At 40.8% G+C, this 21298-nt stretch overlaps 1 protein-coding gene across 11 annotated transcripts in view; it reads right to left on the reverse strand.

Annotated features, from left to right (window-relative positions):
- FAT3 (FAT atypical cadherin 3) overlaps window positions 1-21298 on the reverse strand; it is a 340610-nt gene that overhangs the window by 16858 nt on the left and 302454 nt on the right. For all 11 annotated transcript variants that reach the window (XM_015635094.3, XM_015635120.3, XM_015635102.3 and 8 more), the window contains 4 exons: window positions 19320-19454; window positions 18151-18308; window positions 10122-10590; window positions 968-1121 (listed from right to left, as the gene is read on the reverse strand). In XM_015635094.3, coding sequence (XP_015490580.1) covers window positions 968-1121; window positions 10122-10590; window positions 18151-18308; window positions 19320-19454 — 916 coding nt within the window. The remainder of the gene's footprint in view (window positions 1-967; window positions 1122-10121; window positions 10591-18150; window positions 18309-19319; window positions 19455-21298) is intronic.

Here is a 21298-nt window from a genome sequence, read left to right on the forward strand (position 1 = left end):
ATTATTTAATGGCATTTAATTTTTTTCTACGGCTATTCCATGGGTTTTTTAAAGACAATAAAATGGAAATACCAAGAAGGAAATAAAAGTTTAAAGCATTTGATAGGTATCAAAAAGGAAATAAAGCATCTGATAAGAAAAGGCTCCCTGATACTAATGGGGTTTACTGAATATAATAGAGAATCTGCTTTTTTATATTGTTATTGGACTACTCTATGGGTTTCAATACAAAATATTACAGGAAGATTCAAGGAGGAGACAGTTGAGAAAAAATATAGTATTTATTGAAGGGAAGAGGAAGAGGAAAAGGGAGAGGGAGAGGGTAGGAGAGAATTATATCATATGTGAAATTATTTAGGTCTGGAGATAAAATAAACAAGTATCAGAGGCAGGGGGGAAAAAAATAACAGGAACCATAAAGAGAGAGGAGAATTGGAAAGAACAAGAGGTAGTAAACTGCAGAGGAAAAAGTACATACAGTGGACAACCCAGATGATGGAAAAACATGCTGATGGGCAGGTCAGGATTTTCTGCGTCTACACCAAGTTTATGATCAAGGCAGGGATTTAAAAAAAATGACTTCTATAAATTAGCCTTTTATGTCAGGGCTAAGATGACTAAGCAGTTGATCCATTTTCAAAATAAAGATTACACAGCAGCTTCCACAGTTTTATGAGATTGTTCAAAAAGCTGGCAACACTTAGATAGGTGTATCTCAGAGAAAACTGTCTCGAGATAACGTCCTGAATCAACAGTTTAGGAGGGTAAGTTCAGAAAAAAACATTTCTGAGCGTGCAAGTCTCAGGGATTTCTCAGCTGTCATTAGCTTAGATTCGGAGTAAGCGCTAAGGTTGGGGTTATTTTTTGTGAGGTGAATCATAGCTTCTGGGTATAAAATGCCTGATCAAAAAGCCCACCACCACTGAGCCAAAAAGCTGCCATTGCCCACCTGGGGAGGGACACTTACGTTACTCCTGTCAGGCCATTTTTGCAGTTGCAGATGAAAGCATTGCCGATGGGATCACATGAGCCTCCATTCCGGCAAGGATTTGGGAAGCAGGCTGTGATCTCTGACTCACAATTCCTTCCTGTAAACTGGGAGAGGCAATTGCAATGGTACCCTAGGAGGTGAGGGACAGAGAGAGGGAAATTAGACTCCTAATACCGAGTCTGTCTAAAAGCAAAATGATCCATTTGGCATTACACTGAAAAATAAATTGTAGTGTGGGGGCAAGGGGACGTTTACACTCACTCTGGTCTGTCCATGTGGTCCACACTAATGCTAGTCAAGAGTCTGTCTATCTGAGATGCCCAGACAATCAGAGCTCGTGTCTACAACCAGGGACCAGAGGAATTGCTGCAGCCCAGACCATCCTAATTGTCATGATTCAGGTAAGAATAAATGTCATTTGTGAACACCTTTTAAGAAAGGTAACAAGAAATATTCTAGATCAAGGATTTATTTCCCAGCTTTTTGAAAATGTTAGCTGATAGTGTCAGTCTACTCTCCTTTTGGGGCTTCACCGATCAACAAATACATTGGCTGAGAGCTTTTCCATCTCTGCCCTTTACAAGGACAACATGATGGGGATGTGACAGTAATAAAACACCAGTTTTATAAAGTGCATCCTCAAGGCAGGAACTATAAACTTCAAAATACCAGCTGACCTGGGCAATACCAGCCCTAATCAGAGCTGATTATGTTCAGTGTGTGGTATCAGGTTCTGATTAATCACTGACTGCAATTCATCACACATAACAACATTCATCTGGAGGGGGACCCTGCTGGGGACTGAAGTCACATTTCTATGTTTTTTGCCAACACAGGGGCAACATCAAAATTAAAAAAAAAAAAGAAAAGAGAGAGGTTTTAAACACATCAATTCTCCCTGCCAAGTATCAAATAGAAAATCTCTTTTTATTTTTCTCTCCTTCTGAGTTCATATGGCATATTGCCATTAATAAAAGCTTTATTTAAAGTCACAAAGAAATCCTGCAAGGCAGTGCATCTCAATGTTGTGAACTGGATATGGAAATCTGACTGCTTTTTCACTTGAAAAGAGCATGGAACATGTAGGCTGTGAAAGCCATGAGATGGCTAAGACAGTCCCTGGAAGCAGAAGACTCCTAAGTTAGACCTGTTGAACCAGCAAATTTTTCCTGGACATCTGTAAAAAAACTTTGGCTGATCTTTTGAAAAGCTCCTTCTATAATCCAAATGTCCCAAACAGATGTGTAGGCAAGATTCAAGCTCCAGCTATGGGGTTCATATACTTATTGAATACAGCATATTAAGCAAGTAAAACAAGGAAACTTCCTGTCATTAATATAGCTGCAGTTAGAGCTGAAATGGTTGAGTGCAACTCAATTCAGTGTCAAAATTATTGGCAATCAAGCTGATGTGGTGGAAATATCATCTCTCAGTGGTGAGCCTTTTAAATGTATTTTTAAAAACCTTCTTTATCTATGCATCTGGAAAAAAAACAACCCAAATACTTCTTTAAAAAGTCACTCTTTCTGCAAACATGGCAGTCATTTCCAGCACAGTTATAAGGAAAAGAATTTCATTGAAACAATATGGAAAAACCCAGTGGAGGCATAAGGAAAAGCAATTCTGCGTCAAGACTCCCACATCTTTTATGTCCTATATGGTTCAATTCGCCTTGTTCAGTTACTCTAATTGAATTCTTTCATGAGGACAGGCTTTTGAGAATAAACTTGGAACCAGACTTGCTGGCATACTCAGTCAAGAGTCCAATACTATTTAATTTAAGATAAATGAAATAGATACTCAAATATCATGCTGTTTCATTGTCCTGCTACAAGAAGGGAGACAGACACACTGATCTTTCCAAGGTTACAGAGTTAAGAATATAAATTATTCAACTTTTGGGCTTCCCAGAAAGCATGTTTAGTCAGCATCAGCAAGATGGGATTGTTTCTTTGTGTGTCTTAAAAGTATCTCACTCGGACAATGTGAACAGCTTTCTGGACCTATAGTGATCTGGGTCTGAGGAATCACAAACCTGTGACTGCAGGTAGAATTCACAGCATGAATAAATAAGGCTGTTTCAGTGCTTCCTTTTTATGACTGAACAGTGACATCTATAGTTCAAAAATTTACAGTAATGTTTATATGTTTTTTACAGTCCCAATGAGTTTAAGCAGAGGGAGAATGTTCAATTCAAATATAAATCACTTTATTCACAATCAATTCTGTTGCTTTTTATAACAACAGAATATATACGTTATTCCATTTGTTATCTGATATTTCATAAACCTCCATAACTCTAAAGTGATGTTAAAAGCCAAGTTTCTGTTGTTTTTTAACCAAGGTCTTAGGTACCAATCATTTATAAGACAAACATGCATTTTATACGAGGAAGAGATGAAACTGAATGCCCCAAATGGGTCAGAGCCCTGTCCAGCAGTGTATGAACAGGACCAAAATCAAAGTCTGTTTCTGAAAGCCTACATTTTTCACACAATTTGATTTAATGATGGTGGAACACACATCAGACATGAGAAGACTAAAGAATTCACTATAGATTCTAAGTCTAAGGATCAAAGTTAGAAATCAAAAAGGCACTAAAACAAGGCAGTACTAAATTACCATATTTACCACTGGTGTTTCCTCTCGTTGGATTCACTGCCATACACCTGCCAAGTCCAAGGCACTGGCAGAAGACACAGAACTTTTCTGTGACACACACACGCTCAGAGCTGCAGAGCATTCACCCGAGAGGTCTCTGACACAGCAAAGCATATGTCAAAATTCATGGAGTAGGGAAGAGAAGAGCTGATATGATGGCTCAGTAGACAGCATACAGCAGCTCAGCTGGAAGGCCTGCCAGACCTTTAATCCTTCTCCAAACCTCCCAGCAGAGGCTGCAATTTTGCCGGCTACTGCATATTTTGTCCACGTGGCTGTGGACAAAGGTAAATTGTAAAGAAAACCCTTCTGGTTGGGAGGGTGTCTTGGGTCTAATAAAGGATTTTTACTATATTTTTAATTAAATATCCTGCTAATGTACCATTTATTTCTTCCCTCCTGCTTAGAACAAGAATAACAAGCATACTTCTCACAGTCAAGGATGAGAAAAGGCTGAGTGTCCTGTCCTCTCAGCAAGGGATGAAAAATCTCTTTTACACAATGTAGGGCTTGATCCTGTTCACAATGAAAGCACTGAAGTCTTGAAAATTCATCAACATTTAAGATCATACAGTCCATCTGAGCTTCCTCTAAGAGGAAAGAATATTTCACTCCTAGAATTGTTGATCTTCATTCCCCAAGGCAGATCTTCAAGGCAAATTTTGTGATGTCACCACTGTATTTCTTCAGAGGGAATCAGTGGAAAAAGACAGGAAGCTCTGGAAAACACCTCTGAAATGTTTCTAGGTGGGACCACAACATTCTCAGCATGTGCTTTAGCAGCATGTACCAATAGCTGACCTAAAAGCAACAACAAGCTGTGAGCAACAATACAGCCTTTTAAGGCTGTATCTACAAGTTAACAAGTCCTGCAGCAGCAGCAGCAGTGGGTCAGTGGAGCCAAACAGCTGGTGCTGAGGACCCAGCACCCTCACTGTGTGCAGCTCAGGGCTTTGGGACCAGCTGTCTTCCAATTCAGCCTGGTCCTAACCTCCAAGACCTTGCCTCTCTACAGTGGGAAGTGAAGCCCAGGGAGAGATGACAATAGCAAGAATCACATCAAATATCATTCATGACCTGAAACATTATGTAGAAATAGGTCTGCACATGGTCTTGGGCTTACTGGTTGTTTTATAAGGCTTGTCTCATGCTCCTGCATTAATCTGAGTCCCCTCTACATAGTTAAATCTCACCTTCTCACTGTGATTCAAACAGCATCTCTTACTGCCCTCTTGGCATGTCCCTATCCAGAGGAAAAGGTGTTTTTCATCCCAGACCTTACTGAGGAGCAACATGCAGTAAGACAGGACACCACACAGGCTCCCTGCCTATACCTATGTTTGCTTGGCACTTAGGAAGCAGAGGCAGCAGCACAAGGCAGGCACGGTGCCATCAGCAGATGGGGTGTCATTATGTAGCGAACATCTCTGTTGGTAGCATTCCCAGCCTGAGCATCTGAATGTCTGTCTATCCTAAGGTTTACTTGGCTTTATTAAAGAGGATGCTCCGAGCCGCTGCCAATTATTTTTTTTTTTTTTTAACATGTGTATGCTCCTGTTTCTATCTATCCCATGCAAGACAGGCTGGCTTTTATCTTTTAACGTGCTTTGGCTTTTCCATTTGTCTCTCTGTGTAGTTTCTCTCCCTGCTGTGCAGCTAAATCTGACAAACTCAATGTCCAGAAACAGCCCTGCCCTTGGCATTGACCACACAGGGTTACACAGAAAGTTAACTGATGAGAACTACTGAAGGTGAAGAGGACCTCTCCCAACATTTGTATTTTGGTAGGTCTATAGTCAAACCAGGCCACCCTCAAGTAGTGTGTGTTCTTCAGCTATACACAGTCCTGACACTTCAGATTTAACTTATCCGTCTTCAAACAGATCATTGCCTCCTGCCACTTGTTGGTATGAAAAAGAACCTTAGTCTTTGCTGAACCAGTGCTTTCTATGAGAGTATTGGCATGTACATGCTTTTAAAGAGGGAATTCAAGAACAGATGCTTATAATCATAGGCATAAAAAAGATTATGAACACCCCCAAAATTTCTAAAAAAGCTTTTAAATATAATTGATGTGCATTTGGTATACTCACATCACAGTATGCTGGGTTGTTAGTGTGTGTGAAAAAGCAAGATCAAAAACATTAGTAAGACCAGGTCACTGGTATTATTATATTAATTTTCCCCTTATTTCTTTCTTATGAACTACCTGATCCTCAAAACCAGCTGTGAATAATGTTGCCAACAGCATTTAAAACAAGTATTAAACCCAAGTGCCATTTTCTCCTTCCTTTGGATTTCAGCTCTGCTCATGAAAAAAGAAAAAAAAGGAAAAAAGAAAAGCGAATAGTGGGGAAAGTGAAATGAGTTGATGTCCTCACACTCTGCCCATGGTCCTCCTTGACTCAGTAGTTTCCGCTCAAATGCTTCATGTTTAAATAAAATCGCCTACTCATATACGCCATTTATGTTAATCAAAGACAGATGTATATAGGACTGTTCAAATTAAAAGGAAGTAACTTATAATTGCAGCTTTACAAACATGAGGTTTCTCTCTGTGGTTGAAAACCTTGATGCAGTCTTTGCATGTGATTACAGTAAAGCTTTCTATTGCTGAGATTGCTCATGCAGTTACTCATGCAGATAAACATACATTTACTATTGGCAGCCCTGGAAGTGCCACACTATTATTAAGGTAGTGTGACATTTCCCATTTTAAGATCTCATATTCAGCAGCTTATAGCTTAACCACACTTTAAACACTTGGCTGAATTTTCTTGGGAAGTTTCAGTTTAGAAAGCCAAGCCATTTCTGAAAATCATGCTGTTCGTCCGGTTTCAAAATGCTAATGTTCTTTAAAAATAGCTTTACTGATCCATACTTATGGGTAGGGACTGAAAAGTCTGGGAGAATGTGGCTAGTATTTCAGGTCTGTGGTTTCCACTGTCTCCCAAGAAAAATGTCCTGACTGTATCTCTTTCTCCTACAAGTCTCTTGAGCTGTCAGACCTAGTGAGTGCTCATCCTCCTCTGCCAACCCCTATTTAAGAATGCATTGGATCTCCCCTTGGGGCCTCTGGACATGCAGTCCCCCATCTTGAACCACTGACATCACTTTGACCAACACTGTGGCCATGAGAGCAAGCAGAAGTTCATGTCACAGTTGCTTTCTGCTGGCTCAAACCAGTCTGAAAGCAGAGAGGCTTTTCTGTACTCCTGGGAGTTCCCATCTGAGCTGTCTGTGCTCTCTCATACAGGCTGGGATCCCCTTTCTGCCCTGTTCCATATGCAGAGAGGTCAGGCAGAAAGAGCCACTGTGGGTGAGTGTAGCCCTGTGCCAGCCTTGCTTTGGGCAACACTTCTGTGGTCATTCCTGAGCTCTGTGCAGCCCAGGCATAGCCCTCCCCTGTGCCAGGCACTGTGAAGCTGCTGGGAACATAACCATACAAAACCTAACATCAGCAGCACAGACACAATCCTAGAGCATACAGAACGCTTCCCCAAAAAGGGCCACGGTGTGACCCTATTCCCATAACCACAGGATGAAGCCAAAGGCAACTGAGGCAGCTTTTTTATTAATGGTGAACAGGGCAGTAGGCATTCCTACTGAAAAGAAGATCTCACAACAGGAATGCTGTTATAGAGGTTTGTGTCGTAGAAGTTCAATTTATGCAAATTATATGTAAATCAGACACAGCCTCTTTGACTTCTGGTAGGTAGCCAGCAACTCTTTCATGTTATAATGTTGGGTGACCTTTGCTTGACTGTTTTCTTCTTAAGTTAGCTATAAATCTCAGCTTTCTTTTTCTCTCTCCTAATTTTCTTGTAAAGCACAGTAGGTTGTACATAACAAAAAGGATGTTAACAGTATATGAAATCTGCTTTGTAAAATTTGAATTAGAGGGTGTATTTATTAAAACAAATCTTATGCCAAATACTCTGTGTTTAGGAAAATGAACATTATTCTCCAAAAACTGAAAAAGGAGGATAATATCATAGAAAATACAGTCAGGAGACCCTAATGCTAATGAATGCCCTGCAATTGGGAAAAAGACCTTTGCATTGTATATTTTTTGCATTCTTCCCCTCACCAAAAAAGAAAAAAGCTGATGTTTTGACTCTTAAGAAAATTCTTTTAAAAAATTAAGTGGGTTTTTCTCCTATTTTAAATGGATGTCAGCTTCTAATATCTGTCAGCAAGTGCAATGGTTGATTGTTCTTAAATGCACATTGCAATTTGTGGCTCTGCAACTAGGACTTGCAATGCTGTCGGACACTCATGCTCTCAGAATTCAATTATGTGGCCTTTCAGCATATGGAGGACACTAACAACAGAATTGCTTTGCCTAGTGGAAGCAAAAATGCCCATGCCTTCTCCTTAAGGGCTGGGCTGTAGAACCACCGACATACAGTCAGGGCCCATTGCACTGGAATTATGGCTTTATAACAATCCTTTATTTACACACACTGCTGAGACAGTAAAAACAGCAAACAGATTTTTTGACGGCAGGCAGCCAAAACATCCCTGCAGGGCACACGCCCCTCGCTGAGGAACGAACACAGGCAAGTTAGATCAGTTCTGTGACTGCTTTCCAGCAGCAAATTTTGTTGACACAAAAATGGTATTTGCCATTCCAGTAATAAGATGGGTCCAAACTTCAGGGCTGCTGGTTTCTCCCCTACACCATGTCTCCCCTCAGTTCGAATTGGCATGCACATGGCGCTGGAAAAAACAGAATTACTGTAAGGAGTTCTGTTAGAAAGGTTTCAATTTACTCATCATGAGATTGCTGAGCAATACTGTAAGTAGACTCAAATAAAATCAATAGAAGGAACTGTTACCATGCTTCCTAGGATGTGAGGTGAATGGTTACCTCATTTATTAATTATGGACTCTGAATCAAAGCCATCATACATACGTTCCTGTACATACTATGGTCATATTTCCTAGGAATTTCAATAATCATTCTTAGCAATTCTTCCAGTGGCTGCAGCATCCTTCTGTCTCAGAATCATTTTCTTTTGCCTTGTTGTGCAGCCTTCCATTTCTCTCCCTCCCTTGGTAAATAAATAAAGACCTTTAAGGACAAATACAGACACAGCACCATTTCTGTTCATTCCCCACAACAAATCCTGGATTGTTAAGGCTGTGCTTTATTCCTTCTAACTGTCCTCCCATCTCCATGAATGCCAAAGATCCACAGGAGATGCTAGCTGAGACAACCCAGCACAGACAAATCCACATTTTCAGGACTTACTTTGTAAGACTGGCACTGTCCAACTGAGAAACTTATCAGTTTTGCTCAGATCTCACCACATGTCAGTCTTGAATTGATCTGAAGTTTAGGCCTAAAAAATCTGTGTGGTGGAGAGGACTCAGAAAGAAAATATGAAGGTCATCCTTAAACTAATAAAAAATAGAAATAATAACTATGGATGCAAGGAAATTGCATGGACACATTAAAGCAGAAAGCCCTGGGACATTGGTTAAATGCTCCATAAAACAAGAGTTTAGCAGGAACTTCCCTAGAGAACCATGACCAAAACTCACTGACAGTAAGTGGATGGAAAGCTCTGAACTTGCAGAAAATCTCTCTGTTCAGCAACCTCCTTTTCAGAGGAAGCTTTATTCTGCTAGAAAAGGTGTGCAGTGCTGCATGCTAATACAGTATGGGGAATTGGAAAGGAAACTCCTACACTGCAGAAAGAGAACTGCCCGAGAGGGAATGTTCTACATGTATGCTATTTACTTTTCTCCTGCTAACATGCTGACTTGCTCTGGTAACTTGGGAACTGCAGTAAGTCACTGGCATCAATTCACACAAACCACCACATAACCACTGGATAGGAAACTCCAACACATGCACAGTTTAAATCAATGCCCTATAAAATTTGGATAATATTACTTAGACCTTAGAGCAACCAGGCCTCCGAGAAAGCTGCAAAATGCAGTTCAGGTGGGTTTATAATGGCCCAACTTGCTATTTTCCATGCAGACATGTAATCAAATTACTCACTTACAAAAGGACGAAGGTGTTTGCAGACAGCTCAGTAATTATTTGTGACAGCTTCGGAAAGAGAGCAAGGCAACATTGCTGTTGCATCTGTGATGGACATCTCAAATCACCATCTTTGTGTACAGCCCCCAATGCTGTAAGGATGCTGTAAATGGATTCTGAAAAATCCAGCTAAACATTACAGTAATTGTAATTCTATTGGTTTCTATAGAAATAGGATTATACTAACAGCCAATAAATCAATTTCCTCCTGGAACACTAATGCAATAAGAAGGGGCACCATTTCACTGTTATTTATAGAGCAAACAGCTTTTACCCAATTTGCAATACCTATCAGAGTTTTATAGAGTTCATGAGATTTTTCAAGCATGTTGCTGCATAAAACCATCTCTGGCAATAAATTAGAGAGGAAAACAGGGAGGGGGAAGCCCATAAAGTAATGAAAGCATTTACCACCAGATGGCACGGCAGTACAGGTGCCGCCGTTCTGGCAGGGGTGTCTCTCACAGGCGTCGGGATAAAGGACGCAGCCAAGCTTCAATTCCGTCAGGCCAACCACTTCTGCGAAGCTGCTGCGCTTGTTCTGCAGTGGCAGCTCGTTGTTGTTTAGGACTACTGAGTCCAGGCAGCCCTGGAAGCCGCTCAGGACCTGCGTTGTCCTCTTGTCAGTCAGGCTGCGGACGTTATCCACTTGGACCTGGGCGCCGAAGTAGACGGAGCTGTCTGTGCTGAGCGTCTGAAAGTAGAGGGGGGCTTTGCGGCGCTCCACGTAGCTGTCGTCCAGAGACAGGCTCGTGAAATTGCGGTTCAGCTCCAGGAAGACCGAATGCCAGCTTCCATCATTAACGGCCCTGCCAGAAATTCCCAGGATTCCTGGGCCACTTCCGCAATCCAACTGGAACCAGAGTTTGCCATCGACAATCTGCAGGAGGAAAACAGAAATCAAACCGCTTCAGGCACTCAGCTGTCTCCTAATACGCTCTCACAGAGAATCTGGAAGCACAGACAACTTCTAGACAGTCTCTGCACATTGGTAAAGCTGCTCTCCTACATGACACTAAACCAGCAATAAGTTGTGCCTTTATCATGAACAAGAAAATAAAAGGTGGAAAATATCACCTTACTTCATATTTGCCCAAAGCCAATTACTGCTGAAAACTAAAAATATAAAAAATCATATGGGGCAAAACTGGGATATTTTATGTTTTACTGATCAGGATATGAACTTGAGGACCCTCGTTCTGCTCTTGGCTCTGCTGTTGAACAACTGTGTGTCTCTCTCAGCGAGTCTGAGAGCTGTGATTCTGCTACCAGTGGTTGATGTTATCAAAAGGATGGTCAGGGCACAGGATCACCTCTTAGTGTTTGAGAGACTTGTGTCAAAAAAAACTCAATGGCCACACTTTCAGCTGTTCATGTTAGGTACTCTGCTCATGCAGACATCCTGTGCTTCTGCAACCTTTAAGAGCATCTCAATGAGGGGTGGAGTTGTCCCTAAACATCGTAAGTTCAGTATCTTTAATTACAAGAGCAAGATACTAATTGACCCAAAGTCAGTTATTTCCCAAAGATGCTACACAACCTGCTCTGTGTATACCTCAGAGATTATATAAAATGGGTCTTACTTTTCTTTCTTTCCTAAGATTTATGCTGGACTCATGGATTTAGAGTTTGTAGGGGATTTCTCACTCTCCCTCCTGTCCCTCATGCATCCCAAGTCCTCATAAGGGAAAATCTGTGTTACCCTACTGGGGCAGGCAAAGTGCAGAGTGAGGGGGTGGGTATGAAGTGCTGCTTTCCTGATTAGCAGTTCACCCAAAGATTTTAGGTTTTTCTAACAGATGGCATATAAGTTTAAAATGGCTGACAAAGTTGGAAATAATTTCTTATGACACATTAATTGTATTCAAGTTCTCTGAAAGCTCTTTGAAGTATTTTACCTTTGTCATGCTCCAGGAAGTATTTATTTCTGCAAACCCCATTTCAAGACAGTTATGCCCCATTATTTATCCCCATGAAAAGTTCAGGTACTGTGTCATTTTTCATCCTTCCAGGCAGCTCACATTGTCCTCTCACTGGTGTATCTGTTACGGAGTCTGACTGCTCCCTCCCAGTGAGAGCAGAGCTGCCACAGCTGTCCATGCAAGAATCCCACAGAGCTTTGGTAGCCTGCTGAATTTGCATGGCAAATGCAGATGCGAGGATGCTGCAGTGTGTCCCTCTGCCTTTGGCCATTTTTGGCCATTTCAACCATGAACAGTCACGTTAGCTGGAAACATCCCTTGGCATGTGACTGTGTGCTCAAACTCTTCTCAGCCAGGCTCCCTGATGTGGCTTGAAGGTAAACAGGAAAGTGTTAATCTACAGGAGCAGACTGTGCTGTCATGCCATTATCAGCATTTTATGTCCTTGGAGTTTGACAGAATGACCTGGAGAAAAGCTAAGGGTAAAATCTTGAGATCTGTAGATCTCTGGATTTCCTTTTCTGCACGCTCTTGCTTTCTTGGCTGGCTGAATCTGAACTGGACTCCAAGCCAAGACACACAGGGCAACTGGGGTATAAACCACACCACTCTGCTCAGTCATTGCTCAGCAGCATGGACACAGACCTGCTAAGGATGGGGCAAGCTCCCTATAGATGCCAGCTGCCCACTTACTCTGCATGGTTTGAGGGGGTGTAGGGGAATGAATACACACATAGAGGGAGCCATGGGAAGGAGCTAGAATTAGCCCCTGCTATGAACAAACGAGTGTTTTGGAGTCCCTGATCTGAGGATGTAATGAAACTGAGAAGAAATCAGATCTATGACTGTAATACAAGTTAAGGGATGGATGTTGCTTGGTACTCTTACAGCTGAATCAAAAAAAGGCTAATAGATGTATCGAATAATGAGTCCAGAACATTTTTAATTTAAAAACATTTTCTTACAGGACTCAAAATTCAGCTGTGAACAGTTTCTGTGGATTGAAATTGGGTCTGTTAAAGCATATTCTCAGGAGGAATCTTGAGATGCCCTGATAAACAGAGAATTTTTTCTCTCCAGAGATACAAACTCCAGGAACAATAGTTTTTTCCTCCCTGTGCACAAAGTAGTCCATAAACATTGAAGGTGCTGCTCAGAAAGTGTGGTCTGTCTCACCAGGAATACAAATCAAACAGAAAAATGCATGCCAACATATTACACTTTGAAAAACAGCCATCAGTGGATAAGCAGATAACTTGCTGCTTACTAAAAAGGCTTTTCCCTATGGAAACTCTTCTACTGATTGTGTATAATATACATATACCTCCCCTATGACTACTTATGCCCTGAAGGACCTACTGCCTGCGTGTCTATTACTCTTACTCACAGAACATGTTTTTCCAATTATCTTTATAAATACAACACCACATTTGAGCACCTGGGATAAATATTACACCATTTGTACACAGGAAACTATGATCTAAAAGATTTTCCATTAAAATATGTTTTATACATCTTTCTCACCCACTTTTATTTCTTTTTACCAGCAGATGATCTGACATACACAATAAATATGTAATTTTCTGAAGGGTTAAATTTCCTTCCAGTTATTGAAGAAACACAAGTAACCTCTAACTAGAGTGAAAGATGGAAAAGATGGTCTGATGCTTACAGTACTAACCTAAGACATGATAGATCAGCATGGGAATCCACATGCTGCAACATTCTTCCTCTGAGATCTCAAGCAAGCCATTAGTTTCAGGTCTCCATCAGTAAAAGAGGGGTAACGTCATTTCCCTACCTCACACCACTGCTTTATGGACTCATACATTAAAGACTGTGTGACATGCCCAGATACCCCTAGCAATGGGACCAGAAAAGTACTTTCATTAATCAGATGGTCACGGGCCTTGCTGTAGAGGGGCTGGGAGGAAATATTTGTCCCCTGATGGACTTTGAGGAGGAACAGGAAGAACAGGAAGAGCTGGCAAGGAGCAAATGCTGCAAAAGGCTCCACTCTTGACTACTTAGCAGCTAGACTGGCCAGGTAGGGAGGTGAAGGTTCTTCCACCTAACAGGCAAAATTGCTGTCCCCAATCCTAAGCACAGAGAATTCAACCATCATTCAGCAATTTATCCCTGGAATTGCTGTGATTCCTTGTAACCGCTGAGATGTCAGGGTCACTGCCCAGTCCTCAGAGGGGGTTCTTTGATTATAGCCTGGACCTCATATAATTCTAGTACCAAGGAAAGCTGAACTTCAGTCTAACTGAGGGACATTCAAGCAAGAAGTATGGACATGCAATGAATAGTCTGGCTCTTGTCCAGGCTCAGCAGCTTTCCAGACAACAACCTCAATGGCACGGTTGGTCTGTTTGAGAGCTGGTAGTGCCAGACTGTCAGTCGAGCACTGAATGTGTGGCATTGCTTTTTTTATCCACCTATATAGTGCAACACAGCAAAAAGCCTGAGTTATTCCATCTCTCAGCAGAGACAAGCAAACTTTTCAGCCTCTTACCAGTGCAGCCCATGGCACCAGCAGAGACCCTCTGCACCATGAAAGCAGAGAGACACTGCTTCATCCTAACTGGGCAGAAAATTCCCACAAAGCCTCCACTTCCCAGAGCTTTCCAGGTGCAGGGTTTAATTACAGTCTCAGTTATAACAACTATGACAGGGAGGTTAATGAACACTTAAGCATATATGCCACAAGATTCCTCACCTTTAGAGAAGTAAAAAGAACAAAGACTCCAAAAGCTGATGCAATCTGTTACATTTCAACAATTTCATTCAATGAGCAGAATGGAGCCAAACACATACTGTAAATTATATTAGAATAGTAGTCTGGCTAAGATGTTTGGCTAAGATCCATATTTGTGTATCAACACAGGTAATAAAATGATCAAATGGTTCTTCTGAGACCACCTCCAGCTCACATAGTCCATCTGCAGTCAAACACCATGGATATAGCATGCTGCCTCCTAATCTATCTGGGGAAACATTTTGTTAGCTGAATTGCATTTCAGGTTCATTTGTGTAAAATGGTGTATTTAATTAAAATATTACTCGTTTCAACTCCAGCCACAACTGGGATCACATCCAAACTTCAGTCCTATCCAGCATAAGCCATGCAGCAGTAATGCATTAAAATGTATAATACACACCTAACTAAACCATGCAAAGATTCACATTAACTGCCCGGACAGAAGAACATATGCTTGACTTTTACAATTTAGCTGCTATATTTATGGCATGATGGGAAAATCTGTCTTTACCTATTTTTAATCCTTAAAATTTCACAAAACAAGATGAATCTCCATTATATTCCATGGCGGGGGAGGGGAGAAATGGAATTCTCTTCTGCAATGGCCTTGTAATGCTCTAAATGGTTAAATCTTACTTTTCTGTGTTAGCTGCTACATAGGTAAAAAGGAAAAGGTGGTACTTGTTTTGGGACATGCAATCTTTCCAAAAGAAAAAAAGCCAACATTGACCTGCATCTCATTTTGCTCCAATTGTCTTAAAAGCAAGAGCATGCAACAAAAAAAAATATGGCCAACCTCTCAAAATCGATGGATGAGTTGCTTTATTTGAAACAGCTGAATAAATAACACCCTTATTTTATTGTATCAATACAGTGTAGCTGGTAGGCTTTCAGCAAAGTAGTAGACAAGCAGTTTGCTCTATGGAATTGATTATTCAACCAGGAAGGACACTGTGTTAAGATTATGAAATATTTCCATCCCTGGAGTACTCACAAATGTATGAGCTTCCAAAATTAAGCTGGCCATTGAAACACCAAAAAGCATATTGCAGCATTAATGTTTAAACAGACTGCAATGGCAGACTTGCTTCAAAACAATCAATGCCACTCCCTGCCCCAAGAGCACAGGTGTTTTCTGCCTGTTGTCCCATGGGTTCATACCTTATGGGTCTACATTTCTTCTGCCTCTGCTTTTATTTGAAGCTCAGTGATGGTGCTGGGCTCTCTGGTGCTAATCCAGAAGATACTTAAGTAGATGCTTAAAATTAAGGTATCTGAATAGTTCCAATTGCTTTCAAATACAGGAAGTTAAGCAAGTGATTAAGTGCTTTGCTGGAGTGATGCCAGAGTGCTCAAAGGAACACAGGATTTCATCCTTTATCCTCTATTTGGAAAGCTTCTCCTCATGTTTAATTTAATTGAAAGCAATGCTCAAATGATAACAACTTCACATTTATAGACCTCTAATTAATCTGCTTAATGGCCTCATTTCTGAGTGCCTCCCTACCTCCCAACATATGTACCTGGTTAAAGGAAAAATAAGAAGCCTTACCTCTGGTTTACAAATGAAAAAAAGTGTGCTTAGAAAGTCTAAGCATAGCTTCCTTGAAAACACCTAAGTCAGGGATCTCCAGAGTGCAGTCCATGAGTCAGCTGCAATCCCTGAAGAGACCTGATAGGGCCAAATCCCTTGAGCATGATGCCATTTGTCTGCCACAGAGCACTTTTGTGAGAATTTAGCCTGATATTCCTCACCTAAAAGACATTCAAAAACTAAACTCTGACAATTTCTGATCTTTTAAGTGATACCATTCCTTAGAAAATCTATGCTGAATGTAATGATTTTGTTTCCTTTAAACCCCATGCATGCAGAAGCCCAGTGCCAGACCTGGGAAAAGGACATACTCACTGCAACAGTGAATTCTGCCCTACTGAAAAGCTGAGCATGAGGCTTTGGGAAGGTAATTTTCTATGTCCTCCCCTGATCAGTGCACAGGAGAAAGCAGAGGTTTTGCATCCATCCACGACCCTGGACCTCACTCATCAGATACGTAAGGTAGCAGCTGCATTTGAAGCTCTCTACTTTTTCTTTCTTTGTTTCTTAGACAAAGGAAGCAAAACAGCTTGACATGGAGGTTGCTGACTGAGATTGGAACACAATAACCACAGCTCTTGTTGCTGCTCCTTGAAGTATTATTTTTAACTCAGCATCTTTCAAAGCAAAATAATTATGTGATTAGAACATAATTCCTACCTCACAACTAAAATCTCCGTTCAGGTGATTGCAAAGGGGGGTTCTCTTACTGATTTGAATTTTTTTTGTTTTGTTTGTTTTTGTGTTCATTGTTTTTGGGGTTTTTGCTTGCGTTTTTTTTTTTTGTTTTGTTTTGTTTTTCTTTGGTTTTTTTTTGTAACAATAGTAGTAGCATCAACTTTTCTATTTTGGTGGCAAAATTTCCCAGCTTCAAAAAATTTTCACTCAGTTGTCTATGACCTGGATATGTCATGCTCCTTAATGATGAGAGCTTTACACACAGAACTCTAGCAATATGAATTCTCCTATCACCATTCTAACTCCCAGTTCATGCCATCCCTGTATCTCCTATTGTTTTCAAGTGGCACCTTCCACCAGGTATATTTGGTTTTTTCCCAGGTATTTTTCCCAGGTATTTTTCGAAATTACAAAATTGCAAACATTATCTATGGGCATATGCTAAGAGCAAGCATGATGAAGACTTCAAAGAAGGTCTTCCAACCTGCAGTTTCGCTTGTTTATTTTTTAAACAAAAACATATGCTTGAAAGTTCAAACTGCATTTCTACGCGTCTCAAAGCAGAGCGTAATTGTCTTGTGCAAATCTGAACAATGCTGACAGTTCCTGGTGAATGACAGACAGTACTCTTGCTCATTAAATACTTCAGTCTAACAGCTATAAAACTGTTGCCCATTAATAACTCATCTAGCCACTTTAACATTACCTAAGTATTCAGCCAAAAGTACCCTAAAGATTGCAAATACAGACACAAAAGGCTCTGTGCCAGTTCTCCCACTGCTGAATTATAGCATGTGGCTGAATTACAAAATGTTTTCATTTTGTACTTCAGAGGCTATAGCAGAAATACTATATGTGCAGGCTCTTGGATGAGCCTAGTACTCCCTTGCCATCCCGCATTTATTTGCCAATCCACAGAAACAACAACAACAAAAAAGAATAAAAATGCATGGAAAGCTTATCAATTAAATATTGATTTGGTATCAATCTCTATTGACCCCATGACTTTCTCAACAAAGAATCTTAATCCACAGAGTGCAGAGATCTTCATATTCAGTAGGAGACATGTTCTAAGCAGCTGGTTCCTGGAAATAGCTCACTAACAGTGAGGGCATATCCTCTAACCATAGACAGGACAGAAGGGAAAAACAGCAATTTCAGCAGGCTTCATTTTGACTACACAGTGATATAAATGGCCAAATCTTACATCTCGTGCAGACTGGCTCCTGCACACAGACACACATAATGTGCTTATAATGAACAGCACTCAGTGGGGAATTTTCCAAGTAAAGTACCACTAACAAGCTGCTTTCCTGATCGTTGTTGCTGCTGCTGTTGTTGAAATTGTTTTTCCCTGTTAGAATCAGACTTCATCTTCTCAATCTACAGCTGAAATGAGAACAGCATTCCCCAAATCAAGAGCCAAGAGAAAATATAGAATCAAGAAAAACAACTGCAGAAAAGATAAGTAATTTTAATTACCTTTAGAATTATACAGGGATTTGCTCTGGTGTACATTATAATCCCATTGCTTTGCAGGGTTCGCAGACGGAGAGCCAACTTGAATTCCTCTTTCTTGCTATTTTCAGAAACACGGTATTTAATGTAGCTATTCCCAGCAAAGCTGAGGGAAGTGTGGCCTGAAACAACCATTTTGAAAAGACACATGTGCTTTTAGTGATACATGAAACAATTCCCCAACTGTTAAGTAATTAAGGAATTTATAAAGTTAATGACAATGACTAGGAATAAATAAATAAAACCCTTTTTTGACAAGAGAAAACAAAGCTGGCATCTACTACAAAATATTTCTGCCTTTCATTTTTTAAAGCTATTTTTCAGGGGATAGAGGAAACTAAGATTTCTCCATACTTAAAAATAAATAAATTAAAAAAAAGAGTATTCAGGATTTTTCAGCTTATACACTCCTGGAGACATCAGTCTTGCCTCACTGATAACAGAGGGAATCAAAGATGACCACACCTATACATCAAGCAGTTGAGTTATGGGTGTCAAGTTACATGAGATGTCAGCCAAACCCTTGCACTGAGTCCCCTGCAACCAGTGCCCAGGACCACAGCTCAGTATCTGCTGTGCTTTCATCAGGCAAACAGCACAAATCCTCTGTCCTGCAGCCTGGGATCCACTGAAGTCAACAGAAAGCTTTACCTCTGGCTGTCCACCTGGCTCCTCATATCCCAGGGAACAACACAGATGCAGAGAACTAACAGATGTCCTCGAACTTTCTTTTTGGGATAGTGTAGTGTTTTCATTAATAAAGGTTGGAATTTTGGTAATCCAAATAGTAAGCAGAAGAGTTAATTATAGAGCTTTGCCCATGGGCAGGAAAACATCTGGCATAACATTCTCTAGGAAAAAATCCTGTTTTCTCAGCAGCCTGTTTTACTGAGCTGGTATTCAAGCAAGCCAGTGGGAATTTCCAAACAGAAACTGGATCACAGTCTACATACAGCCCCATAGCTATAATGACAAGTATTTATAGGGCTTATAAACAGACATCCCAAGTGCCCGTGCTGAGATGAGTTAAGCAGTACATTTTCTGTTGACTCCACTGGCACCTCTGCCTGCAAAATGAGAATGGCAGCACTTTATTGTCCAAGTGCATCCCCCTTTATGGCTGTGACATGCACCTGAACACTCGCCAAGCTTTCCCGGTGGGCACTGGCAGATGAACGGTCTCCGGCTGGCTTCGTACCCCACACACTGCATGTCCCCTGGACACGGCTTCTCCAGACAGGGATCGTTGGACCCTGGGCAGAGTCCTCCTGAAATAAGTTAAAATACTGTCAGGGATCCAGAGTGTAAAGCATGATCTGCTGCAACAGAAGAGCAATGAATGACAATTAATGATCGCACACCTCAGTACAAGCCAAAAATGGCTTAATAATAATAACACCACCGAAAAAGCCCCAGCAAACCTTCCCAGAAAGAAACAGCTTTTGGACAAGCACACAGCAGAACTGCAACAGTTCTTCTCCAAAGACTGCCCTAAACCCCATGGGAACATATTATTAAAAACGAACTGTTATGAGCAGTAACTGGTTTATAAATGGTGCGATATATCTCAGGCCATTCATTTTCCTGCAAAGCTTCCTGCACAGGGGCTTTAGAGATATTAGGGAAAAAAAAATTGCTTGAAGCTATGCACTCCTTTTCCCTCAGCACACCTATGAAAAGCAAGTCTAAGGAGGCAGGAATGGTCAGCACCAAGCCTGCCAGAATTCAAGAAGCATTTGGACAATACTCTCAGGCACATGATTTGATTCTTGGTGGTCCTGTGCAAGGCCAGCAGTTGGACTTCCATGATCCTTGTGGTTCCCTTCCAGCTCGGGATATTCTGTGATCCTAAGCCATGTTTGGGCTACAGTGACACCTGGATTTTTCATTCTCACGCTACACAGGACATGCTGCCAGCTTGATCCTACAGCACAGGCAAATTTGCCCTCTCCCTATGCTCCTCCTGACATTTCTGAGATCTCACATCCTATCCAGCTGACCCAGGCTACCAAAACCTGCCCTCCTTTTTTCTAATCCGCAGGGACAGAACTATACTGACTTTCAAATTTACTTAAAATACTTGAGCAACACAATTATATGTACCTTTTTCAAAACCCCCTAAATTCTTTACATCTATCAAGCTGAACATGTCAAGGACTTAGTATTTAAAGCCTGTCAATGTCAGAAGAATTTTTTGCATTTCATAGGGTTTGGCTAAAACTTCAATGTAACTTCTAAAAGTGTCCAAATAAATCTGTTTTGATTGCCCTATTCTTAAAAGATTTGCACGCACTCTCTATAATAATGCAAAACACGATACAACTATTGCTGCTAAATAGATGAATTTTCAAAAATACGTGACTTCCAGAACAGCTAGTGTCTTCTTGGTTACAGTAAGGTACTTGGGAGATGCTGGGTCAGTTTCTACACTTGGACATCTGTGTATGACTATTATGAAAGTAGACTCTAAGTGCAGGAAAAAAGGCACTCCTGCCATTGCTTTTGTTGATTTGCAGCCCCAGCATGAATGGAGGGAAAGGCAGTTGCTAGGAATAGACAGACACTTCTTCTCTTCCTTTGTTTATCAAGTTGATTTATTTAAGACATGCAGGTGATAATTTAATGATAAAAAGCACCTTCCTACCCACTGCTTTCTGAATATTGGCAGTTCTTGTATATTGCAGGATCTATATTGTCGGATCCTTACCATATTCAAAAACTAGTTTTTGAATATTTTTGAATATTGTTTTTGAGCACATTGTTTTATTTAGACTTAAAGCAAGGAATCAACCTGTCATGGTGTACATCTCCAAAAGTAATTAAAGAAAGAATCTTATTGCTCTCCCACTTTTGTACAAGCCAAACAGGGCTCATAGCAGGCATAGCTGAAATTACCTGACACTCTTAAGTATTTTCTGGGAAAAGAAAAATTACTACTGTAGCTTTCAAAGTGGACATGGGCTGACTAAAAATATGGCAATTACTGTAAATATCTTCCTTGATTTACAGCACAGTCAATTTAATGTTTAACATCCTCCCCTCCTTTATCAAACATTTGTTTGAGCGGTCTATGGAGTAAAAGATTTACAGTACTGCCTGTAGCACTGCTAGA

Source organism: Parus major, chromosome 1 (genome assembly GCF_001522545.3).
Source record: "Parus major isolate Abel chromosome 1, Parus_major1.1, whole genome shotgun sequence".
Classification (NCBI taxonomy): domain Eukaryota; kingdom Metazoa; phylum Chordata; class Aves; order Passeriformes; family Paridae; genus Parus; species Parus major.